Here is a 20,310-nt window from a genome sequence, read left to right on the forward strand (position 1 = left end):
GTTTCTTTAACAGCACTTGATAGTATCATTTTATGAAATGCATATAGAATTAACTACCACTCAAATTATACATTGCATAAACATAGTATTTAATGTAGCCTCTCCCCTCCTCCCCCCCAAAAATAATTTCCAGAACAGTTTTTTGAGATACTTGTGGCTGTTTATTTCCATAGCGGAGATGGAAATTGCCATTGTACTAATACTTCCCTCTAGTGACTTCTGTTTCATGACGTAGACTAGGGCAGATTGTGCAGGGCTGAGAAAGGGGAAAGTGAGAACTCTACTAAAAAAAAATTGTGAAGAAATCTTCATTTTATATTTTAACTGGTTAAACTACAAGAGGTTTGGCTACTTTTAAATTAATCATTGAATTTAATTTATGGTACCTCAACCAGAGTTTGAATACAGCACCATTACATCACAGATTCAGCGCTGTCCATCTGCTTACCCGATGAGCAAAAAAATTCAGGAATCTGTAATAGCTGGTGTTTAACTTGACCACGAAGCTAACTAAAAATCTTCACTGATTTCCAACCACTGAGCTAATATCAATAGTTAAATTATCTAACTGAAATTATACAGACTAGTTTTACTGACAACTGCAAAGCTTGTGCCCTTCTGTTCACAGCGGAGAGAAGCCACTGTAGTCTTTTCTAGTTCAACTACATCTGAAGTAATGACCTTACTACTGTTGTAACCAATGCTTGTAAAGCTCCTGAGATGGCCGATGTGCAGACCTGTAACATTTCAGCCAACAGCATATTGCAATGCTTTTTGTTTATAGTGTAGATGCAGTCCTAGTTCAAGACACACACAGATCAATCACCATTGGAAGCTTTGTGCAGGCGCAAAAGCAGAATTTTACCCTATTTTCAGTATCTTCATAAACATCCCCATTTCACAGTTAATGCCCCCAAAATGTTCCTGCTATTAAAACCAGAATAGAATAATTTGTTTTATGTGGGACTAGTTAACAGTTCTCACACACACACACACACACACCCCCCTTCATTTCATTCCTCCACTTGGCTGAAATCACCCCAAATAGATGGTAATACTATACATTGAATAATTCCATTCTTCACTAATGTATACTCAATACAAAAATGATACAAAAGAAACAGGTATCTGACGCTCTTTGTATTCCAAAGAGACAGCCCTGACTAACTTATCCTCTAAGAACCAATGGAAACTCCTGTTACCTGAATGTCAGTGTGAGGTCCTCAGCTGGAACCTTGCTTTGTGGTTCTAGTTGTCCATTTTCTGTCTGTTTATTGGTGCCCAGGTTGCTTTTCATGTCCAGTGAAGACTGGGTCTCCTTTGAAAGAAGAGGACAGAAAATATTGTTTCATATTATAGAAATTCTTTGGCTTCATTCCATGGGAACAGAAGAGAATGCCTGTAAATCTTGCACAAAGCACCGCACAAAAGCCAAGAGACCAGAAAATACAGATTCAGAAGGATCTGTCCATCCATGCAGGATACAGAATTTCCCAAAAGACAGGAATGATTCGTACACTGTGAAGCAAAGACCAAGAACTTTAACACCACAGGCTGAGTACTGAACACTGGCCCTCTCCTGAACGGAATGGCAAAATTCTTATGCATGTTACACCACAGTATGTGTTGTCAGCTGAAAGGCTACATTTATAATCAAAGGAAGACTGGGACAGCAATTTGATACTAAGTTTGTAGTTAGCTGCCCAATTACAAAATTAATCCTACTTTTGTTTTCAAAAGGCTACAAAAATGAAGTTGAATACTTTAAGCACATTAGAATTCAAATCCTGGACACAAACTACTACTAACCTAGAGGTTTTGACTAATAAAATGGTGACAGGGAAATGACTAACACTGGTAGCAGTCCTCCAGCAGAGAGCCTTACTGGCAAGGGTTAATGTGCTGCAGCCAACCAAGCAGCTCTACATTCCACCTTGCCATGTCCCACACCCACAGCACTCACCATGCTCAGCTCACGGGTTCTCTTCCCGATTTCCCTTTCCACCTGGTGCAGTTCCATACTCAGCTGTTCACTTGAGATCATTGCAGGCCATTTATGAGGTGGCGGCTGTGGCTGGCCTGCCAGGGTGGTCGCCTCCCTCTGCAACAGCAGCCTGTTATTAACAGCCTAAATGCATAAAGCCAAGCACATACACAACTGAGCACACAACAAACCATGCGCAGAGTTGGACCAGGCTGTAATTCTGGAGTGTTGCCTAGTTGCAAAATCCAAGCCTTCCCTCCCCTTACATGGGTTATAATGTCTTGACTTTGAAAGCACTTCCAACAATATTTCAAGGTGTGTCTCTCACATCCAGTTAAAGGTCTTTTTTTTGCGTTTTTTAAAAAAAGATGTCAGTATTTAACATGCAGTTATTTTAATATTGTGACAAATTATTAATCCTAGTAAGGGTTGTTGTGCCCTGATTTTTATTTTTCATTTGCAAATGAAGCCATAATACATTCCCATGTGTAAATGTTCTTTTGTGAACTGTTTGCTCAACAAAAATTCCTGAAGGATAAGCAAACCCATGTCCTTGGAATAAGAAGCAAAGGGGTTTGCTACAGTAGAGATCACTAAATCCCTACAATATAACTAAATGTAGTTACAATATTACTACTTTTATAACACTGTTTGAAGATTCTAAGATTGGAGGTGCTATGTAAGTACAGGCAATGAACAGTTCTTCCCCAACCCATGGGAGGAAGTGTGGAGCAACGATGAAGCACAGAGAGATCAAGGGACTTGCTCAAGGTCACACGTGATTAAATGGGAAACCCAAAAAGCAGAGCACAAGACTGAGTCTCAGTTCTGTACTTTAACTGCAAGGCCGTCCTTCCTTATAGTAATCACCGATTACTGGTCTACAGTTAGCAGAGACACTTATCCATTACAGTAAAATGTACACGGCCAAGGCTGGTTTACACCCAAAGCTTTGACCTACCCATCTAGTACTTAAATGGGAAATGCCTCCTGGATTATAAATAACTAGTTGCATCTAAAAACAAACATGACAGCTAAAGCTCCTGTGACCTGAACAGCAGCTTTGCTCTCAAGGTTTTAAACTTATAGTTAATGTTCAACATCTAACCATTTAGGATGTAAGACAATCAAGATCAATTATAGTGGTACTTGGGGGAGAGAAGCCAGGTACAGGTTTTGAAACTTTCCAACACTCCTCCATTAAGGTACCAGCAAAGGCAAGCATGCACCATTTAAATACAATTTTCCTCTTGTTCCTGAATAAGAGCACAAGAACACAAACAAGTCACTTTTCAAGTAACTGGGAAATGTGTGCTTCTTGAAAGGGTCATTGCCACTGAGACATTGTGAGTGCCATTAACACCTAATAAATGCACAATGAGAACTCCTGCTTTAGGAACCAAGCTCTTACTAGAGCAAAGACTTCTTAAACAATGATCTTTGCTGAGAGAAATCTCAATCTGACTAGAGGAGAGGTGCCTTAGGCCTTGGCTACACTTGCAGCTGTACAGCACTGTGAGGTAAACCTGTCTTTGCACAACTGAATAGGGAAAAGCGCTGCAGTCTGTCTACACTGACACTGCCAGCGCACTTGCAACATTTGCAGCTGTGTTGGGAGCGGTGCATTATGGGCAGCTATCCCAGGATTTATGTGGCTGCAACGTGCTTTTCAAAACGGGGGTGGGGTGGATTGTGACAGGGAGCGTGGGGGGGAGAGTGTGCGCTTTTTGGAGCATGTCAGCTCTCTATTTTGCAAGTTCCGAACTCCCGGCCCCCTGCTCATTCATTTACTCACTCAAAGCAAGCTGCAAACTGTTTGCTTTTCTCTGTGGTACAAGCTTTGAAACCAGCACTTCCGCATTCCTACAGCCGGTCACAACAATGGAGAGGATTGGCCACTTGACAAGGTGATTAGTACAGCGCTGCAAGCGTTTACACTCACACCTGCGAGGCAGCCACTCTGCTGCAGCTGTTGTTCCTCTCCAAGATGTGGAGTACCTGCAGCGGTGTACCCAGGGAGATACAGCGCTGTAAGTGCCCTGCCAGTGTGGACGGGGAGTGAGTTACAGCGCTGGGGAAGGCTTTACAGCACTGTAACTTGCAAGTGTAGCCAAGGCCTTAGAGTAGTTCTCCATGGCTTTCTGTAGGAAGATAAGGCTTTCCCTTCCAGGAAAGGTCAACAGTACAGTAACTAAGCTTTCCTACAGCAAGAATTCCTTAATTTTGTTTTACAACTCCCTCCTACCACAAGGTCCCATAAAATGAAGTAAAGCTATGCATACTGCTCATTGTTCCTTTTACAAATATAAACTTCCCATACCATTCCTCTGTGCAAAAATTATACTCATTTTAAGTAGACTTCAAAGTTGAGCTTTTATTTTTAAAGTTAAAAAACTTTAACATCTATTTTGTTCAGTTTTGTGGCTTGTGCTGTTTAGGAAGAAAAGGGCTACAGCACAAAGCCAAACACCACACAAAAGGGTTTAAACTTTCTACAGGTAGAGTCTGATTAACTCAAAATCTGAAAAGCCAAGAGCTTTATTTGCTTACAGATTATTGGGCCCAGAAAAGACCACGAGAGAGAAAAAGTAAGCAGACATGAACACACACATGGTATGCTATCTTTAGACTACAAATTAAATTTTAAAAAATACATTTAAGAGCAAGCAAGTCCTCAGTTCCTGCTGCTAAATAGTCAAGGGTTTTTCCTTTGTGCTGAAGTGCTGGGAAGTCCTGATGTCAGGTATCATGGATTTCAATTTTCATACTACGTTCAATATGAGAGAAGAGTCTCTGGCTTATCGTAAGCAAACCTGCTAACTCCATCTCTCTCCTGCTCTCTCATACCCCTTCCAAGGCACAGGTACCAACCTCCAGTCCTCGTAACTGCGTCTGCTGGCTGATCTGATGGTTTAGTTGCTGCAGTTCCAGCCTGAGCTGCTGGTCCCTCTCAGCTGACGGCAAGGGTTTCCCGTGACTGGCCACATCTGACATGGACAATCTCTCCCTTTGAGGGGCAGGAAAGGGATTGGAAAGAAAATAGCTTTACTAAGTTTGGTAATGAAGAAACTACTATAAACAGAATAAGTACAGACAAAAAGAGTGAGCATGTGCCTGAGATAGACATTCCCACCTGTCACTGAAGCGTCCCTGAGAAGGTATGTTTTGGTGGGGTGAATATGGAGAAACTCCCCAGCCGCCATGAGTTCCATACGGACTGTAATCTGCAAAAGAACAGAAGGAGTTACCCAGATAACACATGCCATGTTACAATGCTTTGAGTTACAGAACTATCCCATATATAATCCAATAGACTGGTATATAGGTTGCAAAGAATATCCGTAATAGCTGGGAAGAAAGATTAGTTTAATCGCCAAAATGCTTTTTCCATAGGAATGCTATGCCTGAACTCTCTCATATACAGCATACTTTCAGATGGTAAAAAAATCATCATCATTCCCCAGCTCCCTGCAAGTACAGTAACCCTTGTAGGAAAAACAGGTGGAGGAGGTTTCCTCACTGAAACACAAGACCAACTGGCATTTCCATCCATAATTTATTAATCAGAACCTGGTAACATCAGGTACCATTGAAGATTCTGACAAAATATTTCCTACGGCATTTTTTACCCGCACTATACTACCACACTAAAAATAAAACTATGCTAAAAGAAAAATAACCACGTGTAGCAGTTATACCTGAAATGTTGATAGATTTGGTGGAAGCTCCCTGTACCGCCATGGCCTGCATGGGGCCAGAACTCTGGTACATCGTTTTGGAAGTACGCGAGATGGCCCCAAACCTTGACACAGTTGGCCGGTCACCAAATGGGATGAGGTCATCGTCCCCAGCTTCTGCTGCCCTTCTCTGTAAGTCCAACCGCTGGTCACGCATGCCTTTACTATCTATGTTCTGGACAAGAGGTAAAGAAAAATAAAGTTGACCACAGCAGTAACAGAATATATGAATTGTCTCTTTCCTTGCTGCTTGTCTTCCAGAATGTGCCAACACCAGTATGGACAAGTCTTGCTCAGGGTATCTGTCAGGTGGTAGCTTATCCATGATGGGATTTTTGCACCTGGTTCCTTCCTCTCAGCATCCAGACAGGCTTCCTGTTTTTTTCAAGTCAGAACTCAGAACAAGCAACGACCACACCTAGATAAGGAAGATCTACAAAGAAACTAAGATGGAGGATGGCTACTATGACAAAAAGGGAGAATCGTGGGGGACAAGAGTGAGGAGGAGAGAAGACACAGCCGACTGGAGTGAGTGGTCCTCCTTCCAAATCTCAAAAGGCAACCATTCTGGAACTTGGCAGCTGAAGCCCTCATCAATTAACGGCCTCTCCAAATTCCATTGAAGTGGTGGCGAGGAAACAAAGGTAAGCTGCCCCAGGAACCGATGCAGGGAGGGAGTAGCCAGGATGCTCGCCCCTAAATGCACAGAACCTTGAATCATGCCATTCAGAGAATTAAAAAGAAGTCACTTAGAGATGTCCTACCTAACAAGGAGGGATGTTTGGAGGCAACTGCTTTGTCCCCTGGTATCTTTGGGAGGCACAGGATGGCTGCCCTTGAGGTTTGTGAGGCACAAACTACAGTAGTAATTTGAGTAGCACCCACTCTAAAGAGCTGTTTAACAGCACTTTTCACCTTCCTATCCAGGTGTCAAAACACGACAGTGTGTCCTCATGCAGGTCTCTGGACTCAGAATGGGAAATTTTAAGTTCACCTTTGGGTGGAGTAGCTACAAGTCCTGAAAGTCAAGGCTGCCCTTGGGAGGGAAATATTAGCGCCCCCCCACCCTCAATCCCTGTAGGATTTCTGTTCTAAAGAGATAAAGGTTTCATTACATGAGTGACCAAGTAACCCCACTCCTCTGGCGTGACCCTACTATGGTTTTCCAGGAAGGAAAAAGGATCTTAGTACAGGAAGATGGTTCAGATCTGATTCTAGCTCACTCTCTGAGAGACTATGAGAAAAGAGAAGGATGAGGCTTTTCCTGCCCCTAGGAAAGAAGTCTCTTGAATGGACAACAGAAAAAGGGGTTCAGGAGGTCACCTGATCCCAATGATGAGATTCTTGCCAAGCTTTTTCAGTGGAAGGGTGAAAGCAGCGAGGCAGCAAAGGCCCTATTTATTTATTCAGTATATGGCTCAGATGGAGGAATTTCCTTTGTGGTGACGAAAAGCAATTCCCTCCCTCCCACCCATGAGACTGGATGACACACTGAAGGTGGAGGATATCTTGTCAGCCCCCATCTGTGACCTGGTCTTTCTGGGTGGTGAAGGGAAGCAGGGGAGAAACTTAGGAGGACCTGCAGGACAGCTCCCAAGTCCATAGAGGGCTGTTGAAGTAGAAAGAATTGCTTCATTTAGAATACCTCCTGCCACTTCCCAGACCTAGCAGTGGCAATTCTGCATGGTGAGAATGTGCAGGACAAACAAAACAGACCAGCTACCCAAAGCTGTAGGGGAAAGGCATTTATAATGCTTCTCACCCTTCTTTTTTTGGGAGTAAACCAATTTTGCCTTCCCCGATCCACATAGCTCCACTGAGGTGAGAAAGATGGAGGGCAACTCAGCAGTGAAGCACCAAGTGCAGCTGCTTCCAGTAAGGCAGGAGAACAACTGGGGAAACTTGCCTGAATGCAGAGGAGGAGGAGGAGCTGGTCAGAAAATCCTGTCAGACAGACAGGTGGTAGCCAGATGACAGATGAGAACTCATTCATACTGGAAGCAGCATATCACAGAATGATGAGTTCTGAAAAGTAGTCTCATCCAGTTGTCTTTGTCCTAAGACAGGTCACCACGACATAGGACAGTGAAGAAATGAGGTGGGATATACAATAAAGGGGAGGGAACAGGGGAATTCTTCATAAAGAACATTCTTCCACCTCCTCCACCCCCTCTCAAAAAAAGAGAACTGGCTTCTGCTTCATTTACAGACAGTCACAATGAAGATGAGTTACACATATACATTTTTCAAAAAAGCAAACATGTTAAGGTTGTGTGTGACTGCTTCAAGTTTACTAAGGACAAATTTCAGCACTTTCTCAATGTTTTTCTAACTAGGGGTCATGTGGAAATGTGGTGTTATTTCAAGATCCATGCCTTATTCTTCTTCCCTTGCAATCACTGGCTCCCAATAAATGTGATACCCCAGCAGGCAATCTTCCTGGCAAAATCAGTCCTGCAGAAATATAGCACCACTGAGGCATGCCTATTTGGGCCAGTTAGTACTCGTGCAGGGGAACAGGAATTATGTTTTTAATTAATTTTTTAAGAATTCTCATATCCTTTAAAGCAGAGCAATTCCAGTCAATAGCAGCTTTGGATTGTGTGTAAGAGAGAGGAATCAGAAAAATGCTGAAAGGCACTCAGGACAGTACCATACTGCAGTATCATGTTACATTTGCAGCACTTCGGAGAAATATTTGGAGTGTTCTCTTGGTCCTGAACCCCAAAAAAGACTGTTACTGAGCTAACCCATAAAGCAAAAAACCAACTAAACAGTGTTAACTTGTACCATGACCATAAAAGCACCCAGAATGTTTTTAAAACCTCAGGTCTTCTTCCATCTCAGTGAAGGAAACAAAAGGTGAGCAGCTCCAACTAATTAGGACTCTCTACAAATAATTTCTGGACTCCAAATTAGTGTTGAGAAACTGATGACATAACATCATAGTATCTCACTCATTCAGTGGCTTCAAGTCGGGTAGGAGCTATTAGTTTATACTTATTCCCAGAACCGAGAGAACAAACAGATAAATAGAAATGATATTGTGGCTTTGGAACAATTTCTCATTTTGAAAACAGAGCATTTTGCTGCAACTGTAAAACTATCCCTGACTGTCAGATACATTTGGTCTGAGAAAGAGGCACATGCTGCAGTCAGTCTAGCTAATAAATAAAGGAGGTCCCTCACAATTTAACTTTTTTTGCATTCTTGCATCCCAACTTACCGCCATCTCTACACTCCCTGCTGCCACAACATCTTTGGGTTTTGCATCTTTGGTTCCAATGTAGGAGCCAATGGTGTCACACGACCAAGGAGAGTACTGGCTATAATCATTTCCTTTGTATTTCCCAGCTACCTTCAGGTCTTCATCCGAGTACTGTACAAAAACAAAAACCTGGTTCTGTAAGTAAAAGGCAGGAGGCGTATCGCAGGCATTGTTGACTCCTGTGACACAGTTCACTTCAATCAAGATGCTGGCAGGACTTCAACCAGATGTACTATAGGAAACTGCAAACTTATTTTTCATATTATTTGTGAAATTCCAATCACTTGGCTGGACTCCCAGTATTAAATGTTCAGTGCACAGCAAGAAGAGGTAACATTTTGACCTTGATCTAGTTGAAGACTTGCCTTATTACTTAATTCTATCCATATCAGGTGTAAATAAAGCCAAGCCTAGCAATGGTATTCCGGTCATTAACAGAGACATTCAAAACAATCTAATAGTGCCTCCACACATTAAAGCAGCAAGATCGCTCTCAGGGCTGCATAAATAGGTAACTAAGGACCACTGATAGATTAGAGGTCTGATGGAGAACCACGAACAGTCTTCCTCAGATGTCACCATATGGACCTCCATAACTGGAGCACAAAGGTCTCCCTAAAATGTTTAATATAAGACCCTAGGAGATTTATTATTGTTCAGTACTGTGCTAACTTGTTAATAGACCCTTTCTTATCCTATAGGCTCATCTTAGCCTTTCAGAAGGTCATGATCAGTGAAAGAAACTCACTTCTTAACACTGCATATTCCTTGTGGCATTACACCCCATATTATTCATAGGAATATTATTGAGATATTGTTATGGCATAGCTGATGCATTTTATGCAAGATGGGTCATATGAGATATCATTGAAAAGGTTATGATTTACTGAATATGATTATCCTACTTGTATGCATGTATCATATTGGTATCTGAAGTTAGGAATATTGTCTGTGCATCTATTACAAATGCGTTTACACCTGGAGAACAACCACTAGGCAGAATGCACTCAGTCTAGATGGCTGGTAGGGAAGGGCCATTAGGGAGAACAATAGGTCTTAGAGGAGGCTAATCTCCCACCCAGAGCCTTCCTGAGGATGCTACAAACATCCTTCGAGTCATGGCTACTGTGTCCCTACAGAGGCATGAGATCAAGTCACTTGGTATTGGACTCCATCTTGGAATACCAGTGTTTTTCCACTGACCGGGCTTGGAAACCAAAAGGGGAGACAAAGCGTTCCTGCCATATGCAAACGATATTTAAGGCATCATCATGGGTCTTCACTGACTCCCTGCCCAAGAAGATTGCAGGAAACACCAGAGGAACAAAGACTGCATGAGGGGAGAAGGGCTGAACCCAGGCTAGAGGGATTTCTAGCCTGTGAAAGGAATATCTGGGGTTTTAAGCTGCAAGCAAATGCAGCTTGCCCTCAAGAATCTCTGAAAACTGCCTAAAACAACAATTAGGGTGACAATTTGCTGCTCATATCCAATCTCTTTAATATATTAAGCTTAGATTACCCAGCAAATAAACAAAAACAATCTGCTTTGATCTGTTTGCTATCCCTTACAAATCACTTAAGGTCTATCTTTTGTAGTTAATAAATTTGTTTTTGTTTTGTCTAAAACCAGTACCTGGAAATCATAACTGGGGGCAGAAAGCTGTTGCATATTTTCCTCAACATTGAGGGAGGGGGCAAATTTCATGAGCTTACGCTGTGCAGTTGGAGTGGGTGCATGCCTTAGGAACTGGGAGGAGCCTTAGCTGAGCCTTCCCATGCAGAGCTGATCTCAGCATGTGTGTAGCTGCAGCTGCGTGTGTCCCTATCTGTATGTGCACTGGAGGGGGCTTGAGGGCCTGTCAAAGCAGTACAGTGTAAAGAAAGCCTAGGCGGGCACAGTGGTACCCCAGTTCCAGGAGGCACCCCTGGGGGGGGAACTCATCACACCCCTAAACTAATTTATGACCATATCAACAACCCAAAAGCTTGGTTAAAAATATGCTTACCTCCTCTGGGTGGAAGGGGTGAGTCAAAGTTGGTGATGGTGCAAAGGGAGGTGGGGAGATCACCTTCCTTTCTTCTAACTGGGCCATGATTTCCTTCCTTCGGCGATGAAGCTCATCCAGGCTGGGATGGGTTTGAGATGGAGGTGGAAGTCGGTTATAAGGCTCCTAAAGTTTTAATATAAACAACATGTTGAGTAACTTACGTAACACACAAAGTAGAGCATCACCACCCTACAAGAGGAAAAATGCGGTAAAAAGAAATAAAAAAAAGATGTATAACACCAGAACACAGTTCACATTGTAAGAAGGGGGGGGGGAGGGGGGGAGGGAGAGACAATTCTATTTGCAAGATACTTCTCTACACTTTTGCCTGAATTTAGTGCTCATTAAAGTTGTCCTGGAGACTGCGACATCTTAGTCACAGAGAGAGTTCACATGGGTGATAAGCAACAGAGGGTCCTGTGGCACCTTTAAGACTAACAGAAGTATTGGGAGCATAAGCTTTCGTGGGTAAGAACCTCACTTCTTCAGATGTCATCTGAAGAAGTGAGGTTCTTACCCACGAAAGCTTATGCTCCCAATACTTCTGTTAGTCTTAAAGGTGCCACAGGACCCTCTGTTGCTTTTTACAGATTCAGACTAACACGGCTACCCCTCTGATACTTGACACATGGGTGATAGTGCAAGCTTCCCTAGAAATACAGAACATACACAAGCTGCCAAAACTGATTAGACCCCCATTAGTGCAGTGTGTTCTAGCTTTTTTGATCCTCAACCCACAAAAGGGCCAAACATTTGTCTTGCAAACTACACTCCTTTGTGGGTGGCGTGTAGTAGTTAGCTTTCAAGTGGCTGTGCATTCCAAGGTGAAGAATGCCAAAGCAGTCATTCATCCTTGGATACAGTAGCTGTACAACTCTGCAGGATATAACCTTACCTAAGTTAATTAGGATATCTGGAGATACTGTATATATCTTATAACAGAATTATACCACTTGAACAGATTTATCAAATCTCTGACTTGATGAAGCTACACACTGGGTAAACTGAAAAGTTTAAGTTCATTCATGGACCAGATAATGGGATACAGAGCCCTTAATCCCCACATCACTCATCTGAATCTAGCTATGTAGTGAGTGACTATTTTCATCAAGTGGTTTATGGGCAGCAAATTTGGTCTCTTTCAAGTTTCCACTGGACTGATGTCCACACAAAGCCATAACACACGGATACTCCAGTTGGCAATCCCAGTCAAGGGCCTAAGTACAGAAGGGTCATGAAAGCAGAATTCCTGGCCTATTCTGGAGGCAGTCTCTCCAGGTCAAGAGTGGGCAGTGCATGGAATCTCTCACATTACCATGTGCCCATGCTGTATCTGCACTGTTTATAAAAAGAGGATGTCTGTTTCCAGCCATGTCACTACACTTGAAATCAAAAGATTTAAGACACTATCTTCAAATTTTATTTTGCCACAAAAGTCAGGGTCATCAAGCGTTTCATGTGAACATATGACATTTCTTTACTTGAAATGATTTATATGGCACTATGTTCTTTCAGGAGTGACCACCACCAATGCTAGTTTTCATCAGTCACCATCAGGAATTTTAAAATTTGGCACACGGTGTGCGTGTGTGGGGGGAAAATAGACTCCTGAGCCACTAATTAAAGCATTTAATTCTCCTAAAAAGTGCTTCATCTCCCCTCCTTCAGAAAGTGCCCAGTTCCCCAAAATTAACGCTCCCTTAACATTCTCTCTCTGAGCAAAACTACAAAAGTATATAGAAAACCGTACTCTGTGGTATGGTCTGATCTGATTGAGATGTGGACCCACGGGATAATAACCCTCCACTTGCTGGTATCGGTCTCTGGATTCAGGTACATAGGGAGGTACAGCTCCATGTGGAATGTCAATGGGCACAGGGCTTCCTCGGACAATCTCTTCCCGCTGGTATGGTTGGGCAGAGGGGTACACACGCCGGCTCTCATAATGTTGGTACATAGGTTGTCCCATGGGAGGATACTGCTGTGGCTGTGTGCCGTACTGCGAATTCACCATACGATCCTGAAGGTAGGGTGGGTAATGGTCTAAGTAAGGACCACCAGGTTCAGGAGCAGATGGTGGAGGTCGAACAAAACGAGACATGCACTGTGAGGACTGAGGAGGATAGTACACACCTGAATTTATGTAACAAGGATACAAAAAGTCAGTACACGATTGGACATATCAGTTGTTCACCACAATTTATTCTTAGAAATTTCAGTCTACAACTGTCTTGAAAAGGGGCATCAGTAAGTCATTTCTTGACCACACACCTGTCATCTTAGTGCTATAAATAATAGATTTTCATATACGAAAAAGTCATTCTAAATCACCCACAAGACATTTGAGAATGCAAAGGTTGATCTAGAGCCCAGGGAGTGATGCTTAAATTAACCAAACCAGCCAGTATGGCTGGAGACAAGCCACAGCAGCTGGACATTGAGTCCAGCACAGGTGAGAAGGTGCAGCCTGCTCTCTTCAGCCTAGACCACAACTGGGCCCAAAGACTATAATTCCCACAACTTTGCAGAAGGAACTCATTAGGTGTCCCTCCAAGTTCACGTGAATGATCCTGCCAGTCAATGACTAGCACTCAACTGGGCACAAGTAGCCTGAGCAACATTTTTCAAGAAGCTTTGAAGGGAGGAGCTTAAAAAGGGGGAAATGCAGCACAGTTCGTGGCTGACCAGGGAGGAGAACAGACCCCAGCTGCTGGAGAAAGGGTTGACTAAAGGCAGGAGCTCCTCAGATGGCTGCTGCTCAGTAGCCTCGCCCTGAAGGAAGGAAGGGCCCGAGGCAGACTGCCCTTTTGTGGGAATTATCCTGCTGTATGTGTCTTTGAACTCAGTTAAGGGTCCATAACTCGACAAGAGCACCCTAGCAGGAGAGAACCTTTCCACAATCATGGGGTAATTGTGTGTGTTAATTCTCCCTTTTTCTGTTAATTGACAATGCTGGAAGAGCTGAAATATCTGGGGCTAAAATGGAGGGTGGAGCCTTTTAGGACTGGAACTGGTATGAGGGGGAAAAAATCTGGACTTGACAGAACAGTGTCCCATATGTAAACAAAGGGGTCATTGTCAAATTTTGTGGATTACTCAGATTTCCCATTTGTACATGAAGTAAAATATTATACATTTTAATTTGTTGCTCTGGGTATACTGCTTTTATTCTTCCTTCTCTTTCCTTTCTAAAACCATATTGAACTCCTTCCATCTCTTTCCCCTCAACCTAATTTCTCCTTCCTTATTTCTATTTCTCCTCAGCCTGACTCATGTTCAATCATGAGAATCGTCTCTTCAAAGGAGTACTTCCTTCTCTTATCCTTACCATCCCCAGCATTCTCTTCCTCCTCCAGAACTGCCCTTTTGTTCTCTTTTCTAAACTATTCCTATGGCTTCCACTCCTTGTCCACATTCATCGTTTTCCGGTGCAAACATTTCTGCAGCAGCCATGAACCTTTCATCTGAGTACTCCAAAATATTTTAACATCAATGAAGTCTTATAAACATCCTGAATGGGAAGTTACTGTTCCCATTTTCCACGATACCTTGTGATCTTCACTTCATCTCATCCACTTTTTTAATGTGACAAAAGAGACTTATGATGCTGGATGAGTGCAAACTTAACAAAAACCAGAAGAGCGAGTTCTCATTTAATTGCACAAAATCCCCTCTGGATGTGACTGGCTGAATGCTATCGCAAAAGAAATTTATTATTTAGACTGAAAGAAAATTCTACCACTAAAGTACTGTTTCTCCATGCTGGACTTCCATTTTACTATGCTGTTAGCACATTAAGCATTTATCCTTCATGCTCCCACAGGAAAACCCAAATTTGCGGAGGTTAAATAAATCACTAGTGAAAGGGGGAGCACAGGCACAGAACCAATGAGGGGTGGGGGGAGAACTGACCCCAACACTCTTACCTTGTGGATAAGGTGATGGCTCAAATGGTGGGGCAGATCCTCTAGGATCCTGATAAAACACATCTCCCTGTTGAGCAGGATACAACTGTGACCCTCGTGGTACCATTTGGAGTTGCTTGGACATTGGAGGCAGGTCTGTAGATCCTCTCGGGGGCACAGGGTGGGGGTTCACTGGTAAGGCAGAAATAGAGCTCTTGGGGACAGACTCCAGCCTAAAGTAGAAGGAAGACATCAATAATGATTAGGTCACATCATACAGCTTGATATGCTTTCAATACTGAACATGTCTAAACATTGTATGAGTTCAAAGCTCCATCTTTTGATGGCTCTCACCACTTTTCCTTATAAAAAGCAGGAAGTAAAGCATCTTTTTTTTTCCCTAGGCCATTTTTAATCACTAAAGGTGCAAGGCAGGAAAATTGTCGTTTCATTTCTAGAATGGATTTACTGTCCCTTATATTTCCTCCATCACACATTTACACAAACGACACTTCGAACAATAGTTAGGAAGATCCGTACAAGTCAGGAGGGGATCCAGGGGCACTGCTGCTAAGGTGGTCGATCTTCCCTGGCTTCAGAGCAGAATCATAGCCGGAGTCGGTCCCTCGGGAGATAAGCTGCGTCACTGTGCTGCCCGTAGACACAATCCCATTCGGCAAGGCAGAGGATTTTCTACTGGGCAAGTCCACTGCCCCTTCATCCGAGAGGATAGCTGCTGAAGGCAGGCCCACCTCATTTAGCTGGCCCAAGGAGGCACTCAGGGGTCTTCTGGGAACCAGGCGTTTGTTCATTTTACGAAATCTTCAGAAAAAGAAATCACACACCAAAAAATGAAACAAGAAACTAGAAGGAGTTGGGTTTCAAGATTTTTCACATAGGTGCTACAGAAAGAGCTTCAATTTTTAATTCAAGCTTCCTGAAGCTTTGCCAGAAATTTACTGCTAATATCTGGCGGACTGGAGTTTCTTGGTGCTATTTGAACAAAATGTTAGTAAAATGTTTTCTTTCAGAAGAATGAGTATGTATACTACATATTCAGCAAAGATTATGTGCCTATATTAAGATGCAAAATAAGCTGTAATGCAATATTTAGGATGGTGGGTTTTTTTTTGTTTGGTTTTGTTTTTTAAATTACAGTGTTCCAGGGATTTCAGAGTTAAGATTTCCACAGTAAATCTAATTTGGTTCTCTCCTTGCATATATACATTACAAGAATAGGGTCTTCATTTACATGGGAACATACATACATTCAGGTGTTCAAAATACTACATCTGTGCAGTTATGGTTTTAGGAAAAGGGTCACAACAGACAGTATACAATCTAGTGTATTTACATAGCATTACAAAATGAAAAAATACAGGGGAAGAAAACACTCTTCTATCCTACTATTTGCTTAATAGGTCACTTCACTCAGTGTTGTGTGATCACATTTTATTTTAGGACATTTGCAATATATGCTGAGAGACCTAAGTTCATGCACAATATTCAACACATAATTTACACTGAAAAATAAACTGAGTGTTTTCTTAAGATTCAAAGATAAAAATTCAAACCTCCCCATCCTCAAATAAATCTAACCCCACCTCCTCTGGCAAAAGCCTGAGCAAATATGAACTTTATAGCATGCCCTGAAAAAACAGCAGACGAGAGCTCTGTTGGACTAGGCCGGAGAGCGAATTCCAGGTGAATGCCCTCTACTAAAGATGTCCTGGCATCAGCTCAGTTATTAAAATCTGGAGGTGTGTTAGCTTAAACACAACTGGTCTCTACTATTGGGACTGAACAATAAGAATTTCCTACAAAGGCAGACTCCAAAACTTAGAAGGATTTTATAAATCAAAACCAGCACCTTAATTGCACCCAAAAGCAAAATCAGAAGCTAATGCAGACTCAACACTGCAGCCAAGATTGCAAGAAAGGCCACTAAAAAAAAGTGGACAGCTGCATTCTGCTGTAGTGCGTTTTCTGAGAGGTCTTCAGATGTAGGTGCAAGCACAGCACAACAGTAATCCAATCTAGAGGTGATAAAGGCACAGGTAGTGCTTGTGAAGTTTGCATTGAGAGGAACAGTTGTAGTTTTGCCATGCTTAGATTTAAAAAAAAAAAAAAAAAAAAAAGCGCTGTTTGTTGTTACTACTAATCCATTCAAAAGCAGGTGAGGATCCATCAGGACCGAAAGAATGCACAGCTCACTAACAGAAAGCAGGCCCAAATCCTTCTAATCAAGGGAACATACATCAACTTTTCCATCTCCTCTGGCTGTAACTCAACCCTCTGCCAGCCAGCATCACGAAGGTCTCATCTGGGTTAAACTTCAGCCAGACAGCCCCAATTTCATCTAGACAGGGAATGTAGAGTGCACATCATTTGGATATGATGAAAAGGAGCTGTAGAACAGTCTCATTAGCACACAAAGCACTGCAGGCTGGAACACCTCATGTTCCCAACAGTCTCACGCATATTCAATAAAACGTGACAGAATGGATCCTTGTGGCATGTCACATGAGAAAGCCTTCAAGCAGAATAGCAGTTGTACAATATCACCCTCTGGTGGTATTTTTTTCTGCTCAGAGGAAAAAGCCATTCAGGCAGTTCCATGAATCCCTGTTGTAGTCTGCAAATATACCAAGTCTCAAAGGCAACTAATATACTTGAAACATAGACACTTGGTCTTTGCATATTGCCAGAGAGGATAATCCACCAATGAAACCAGGGTGCTGACTATCTCATAAGCAGTTGTGAAACCAAGTTTGGAATGGGCCCACAGAAGCCTGAGGACTCCAGGCATTACCGGAGCTGCTTCACTACAACTTTCCTCTAAAAAGAAGGCTACACAAGAGACAATCAGCAAGAGGCAGTTTCTTGAATAGGTCTCTAGCAAGAGTTCATTTAAGATATGCTGACACCTTGCTTCTCTCTTTTAGGAAAGCACTGACCCTCTAATACCAATAATGAATCAAATGGCTCTTCACTGGAGTTCAGCAGAAGAGAAAGGCACAGATCAGAAACACAGCTCCAAGTTATTCAGCCACCTTTAGAACTTCAGTGACCACACAATTTGAAACTCAAGATGAGATGACATTTTCCCCCTCCGAAAACAGAACTACTGTCACTGAAGCTGCCAATTGAGTCTGGATACAATAGACCTCATCTTCAAAACAGTTGGAAAAAACAGCACATATACTCAACTCTTTCAGAGCTGAAGTAACCTATATTTACCAGAATACCATCTGTCTAGAACAGCTTTTCCAATCAGTACTTTATGGACACCACAGTGAAGGAAAAGAAAATCATTTCCATCACAATGATGGCATAGGACTTTTACTAATTGTGTGTCATAGCTGATCAAACTACATGAGATCTCTACATCCGGTACTTCAGCCTCTTCCCTGTTTCATCTATCAAAGTTCATCTATATACCATGACCACCTGTGAGGATGACAGGTAGAGCCATGGTTAGGAGTAGAGAAGAACACAGTTGAAGACAAAAGATAATTATATTCCCAACTATGAGTACAGTACTCTATCAAGCTGTAAAGCATCCCCTCCCAAAGAGATCTTATTCTAATGTATAAGAGGGCACAATTGTGGTTCATTAATTTTATACAATCAAAATGTGGCACTGGTTTTTTCTCTTTAATTTTAAAAGAGAAAATTAAAACATGACCATGAAGTAACATTTCTAAATATCTGAATTGGTATTCTTCCAAGTTAAAAAAGGTAACCTTTAGCTGAGAACACTCATGAGTAATTTCAGCCCAAAATGCAAAATTTTGAGAAATTATAAGCCATATAAAATATAAATGTTGAACTACAGAATGAAATTCTAATAGTCTTTAAAAGCATCACCGCTACTTAGCTTTTAAAAAGTGGGGGAAAAAAAAAAAAAAAAAAAAAAAAGAATTCTGCTCTTTCAAATATTCAGCTCTCTCTAAAACTACAGCTTTTATAATTTATTTATCCCAGGATTCACTTGCACAGATGGCATTTCAATATGTAGTAACATTAGCTTTCATGGTTTATAAAGCCATTGTGTAAATGACAAGTTGAAAAGAGTTACTGTTGCAAGAAGAGAACTCTGAGCAGGGTTAACCCTGAGTTTCAAGCTCTTCAAGGTGGTGTAAAGGCTTCAGGTACAAGACCAAGAAAGTGCTGAAGATTTGAAAAATTACCGGCTCCAACCTACCTCTCTCACCTGATTATAAAATTGAGGTAACAAGAAAAACACTTGGGAACAGTCAAAGCAGCACACTTTGGAAGTATGGTTAAAATCAGGAACAAAAACAATGCACTATGTATACTTGCTACATGATTTTCAACTGTTCATAGCTTTATTACTGCCAAACAAGGCAAAGCCTGAATTCTACATTCAGAACTACGTATATGTCAAGCTCAAAATCTTAAAAGAAAGCCTGTTGATTGAGAGTTTAAGAAAGCACCAGAAAAACCTCTTAACTGGTAGAACACCCCCACCCATCCCTTTCCTCATTCTCAAAATTCTGATAAATGGCTTCCATTGCAAATGGCAGGGGGGAAAAGGCAAGGAAAGGTTTTCACTATATGAGGCACTCTTACTTTTCTAATTCCTCCTGTGAATGTGCGAAGGTGCAGCTGGCTCCACGGGGACACCCTCCTCTCTGCTTCATGTCTCGGCACATGTATGTCTTATACTTGCTGTGTTGAGGAGGCTATGAAGAGTAAAGACAACAAAATAAGGCACTTGAGTATAAATTAATGCACGTAATTAACCAAGAGGGTAATTTAGACTACCATGCTCTCAATAAAATAGGATGTTCAAAGTGAATAATTATTGACAAACTTTATTCAGAGACGGCCGCAGGCAAGATGAGCAATTGAAGGAGTTGTGTGTATGATAATTTGATACAACTGTACACTGGACTCAGAATTAGGTACTATGTCAGCAGATCCAGTGACAGATTTAAATGACTCACCCATATCAGTGATTCCATAAGCAAAACTATTTATTGAGGCTGGATTGGAACAGCCTGTGGGTTCAGATAACAAGTGGGGACAAAACATTACTGGCAGTTCTGAAAGCAGCTTGGTGTCTCTTTTCATATTATAAAATAACCACTTAGTAATCACAGATTGAGTGTTGGGGCTAAAACACCATAAGGTACTGTGGAAGCTACCATCACTGAAGCAAGCCAGAATTTCACATTGAGGGCAGAAAACTTGCTAAATTAACACCTATACCCAAATACCTAATTGATTTTCATGTTAATCTACATTAATCTGAGTTAGCCTAAAATGGCCATTTTTACTTAGCAGACAAAGGAAAAGGGTTCTTCAAAGCCTGCAGAAAATTCATCAAGCTGTTTTTGAG

General features: G+C 41.9%; 1 protein-coding gene across 6 annotated transcripts in view; it reads right to left on the minus strand.

The window, feature by feature from the left end:
* Window positions 1-20,310, minus strand: part of RC3H1 (ring finger and CCCH-type domains 1) — a 104,071-nt gene that overhangs the window by 8,192 nt on the left and 75,569 nt on the right. For 3 of the 6 annotated variants that reach the window (XM_054036959.1, XM_054036957.1, XM_054036958.1), the window contains exons 9-19: window positions 19,539-19,651; window positions 15,483-15,764; window positions 14,964-15,175; window positions 12,788-13,170; window positions 10,996-11,160; window positions 8,948-9,100; window positions 5,683-5,896; window positions 5,118-5,208; window positions 4,856-4,991; window positions 1,964-2,128; window positions 1,203-1,318 (exon numbers count right to left, since the gene is read on the minus strand). In XM_054036959.1, coding sequence (XP_053892934.1) covers window positions 1,203-1,318; window positions 1,964-2,128; window positions 4,856-4,991; window positions 5,118-5,208; window positions 5,683-5,896; window positions 8,948-9,100; window positions 10,996-11,160; window positions 12,788-13,170; window positions 14,964-15,175; window positions 15,483-15,764; window positions 19,539-19,651 — 2,030 coding nt within the window. The remainder of the gene's footprint in view (window positions 1-1,202; window positions 1,319-1,963; window positions 2,129-4,855; window positions 4,992-5,117; window positions 5,209-5,682; window positions 5,897-8,947; window positions 9,101-10,995; window positions 11,161-12,787; window positions 13,171-14,963; window positions 15,176-15,482; window positions 15,765-19,538; window positions 19,652-20,310) is intronic. The other 3 variants (XM_054036960.1, XM_054036962.1, XM_054036961.1) reach the window with 3 other exon arrangements.

The sequence above is a fragment of the Malaclemys terrapin genome, chromosome 8 (genome assembly GCF_027887155.1).
Source record: "Malaclemys terrapin pileata isolate rMalTer1 chromosome 8, rMalTer1.hap1, whole genome shotgun sequence".
Classification (NCBI taxonomy): Eukaryota; Metazoa; Chordata; order Testudines; family Emydidae; genus Malaclemys; species Malaclemys terrapin.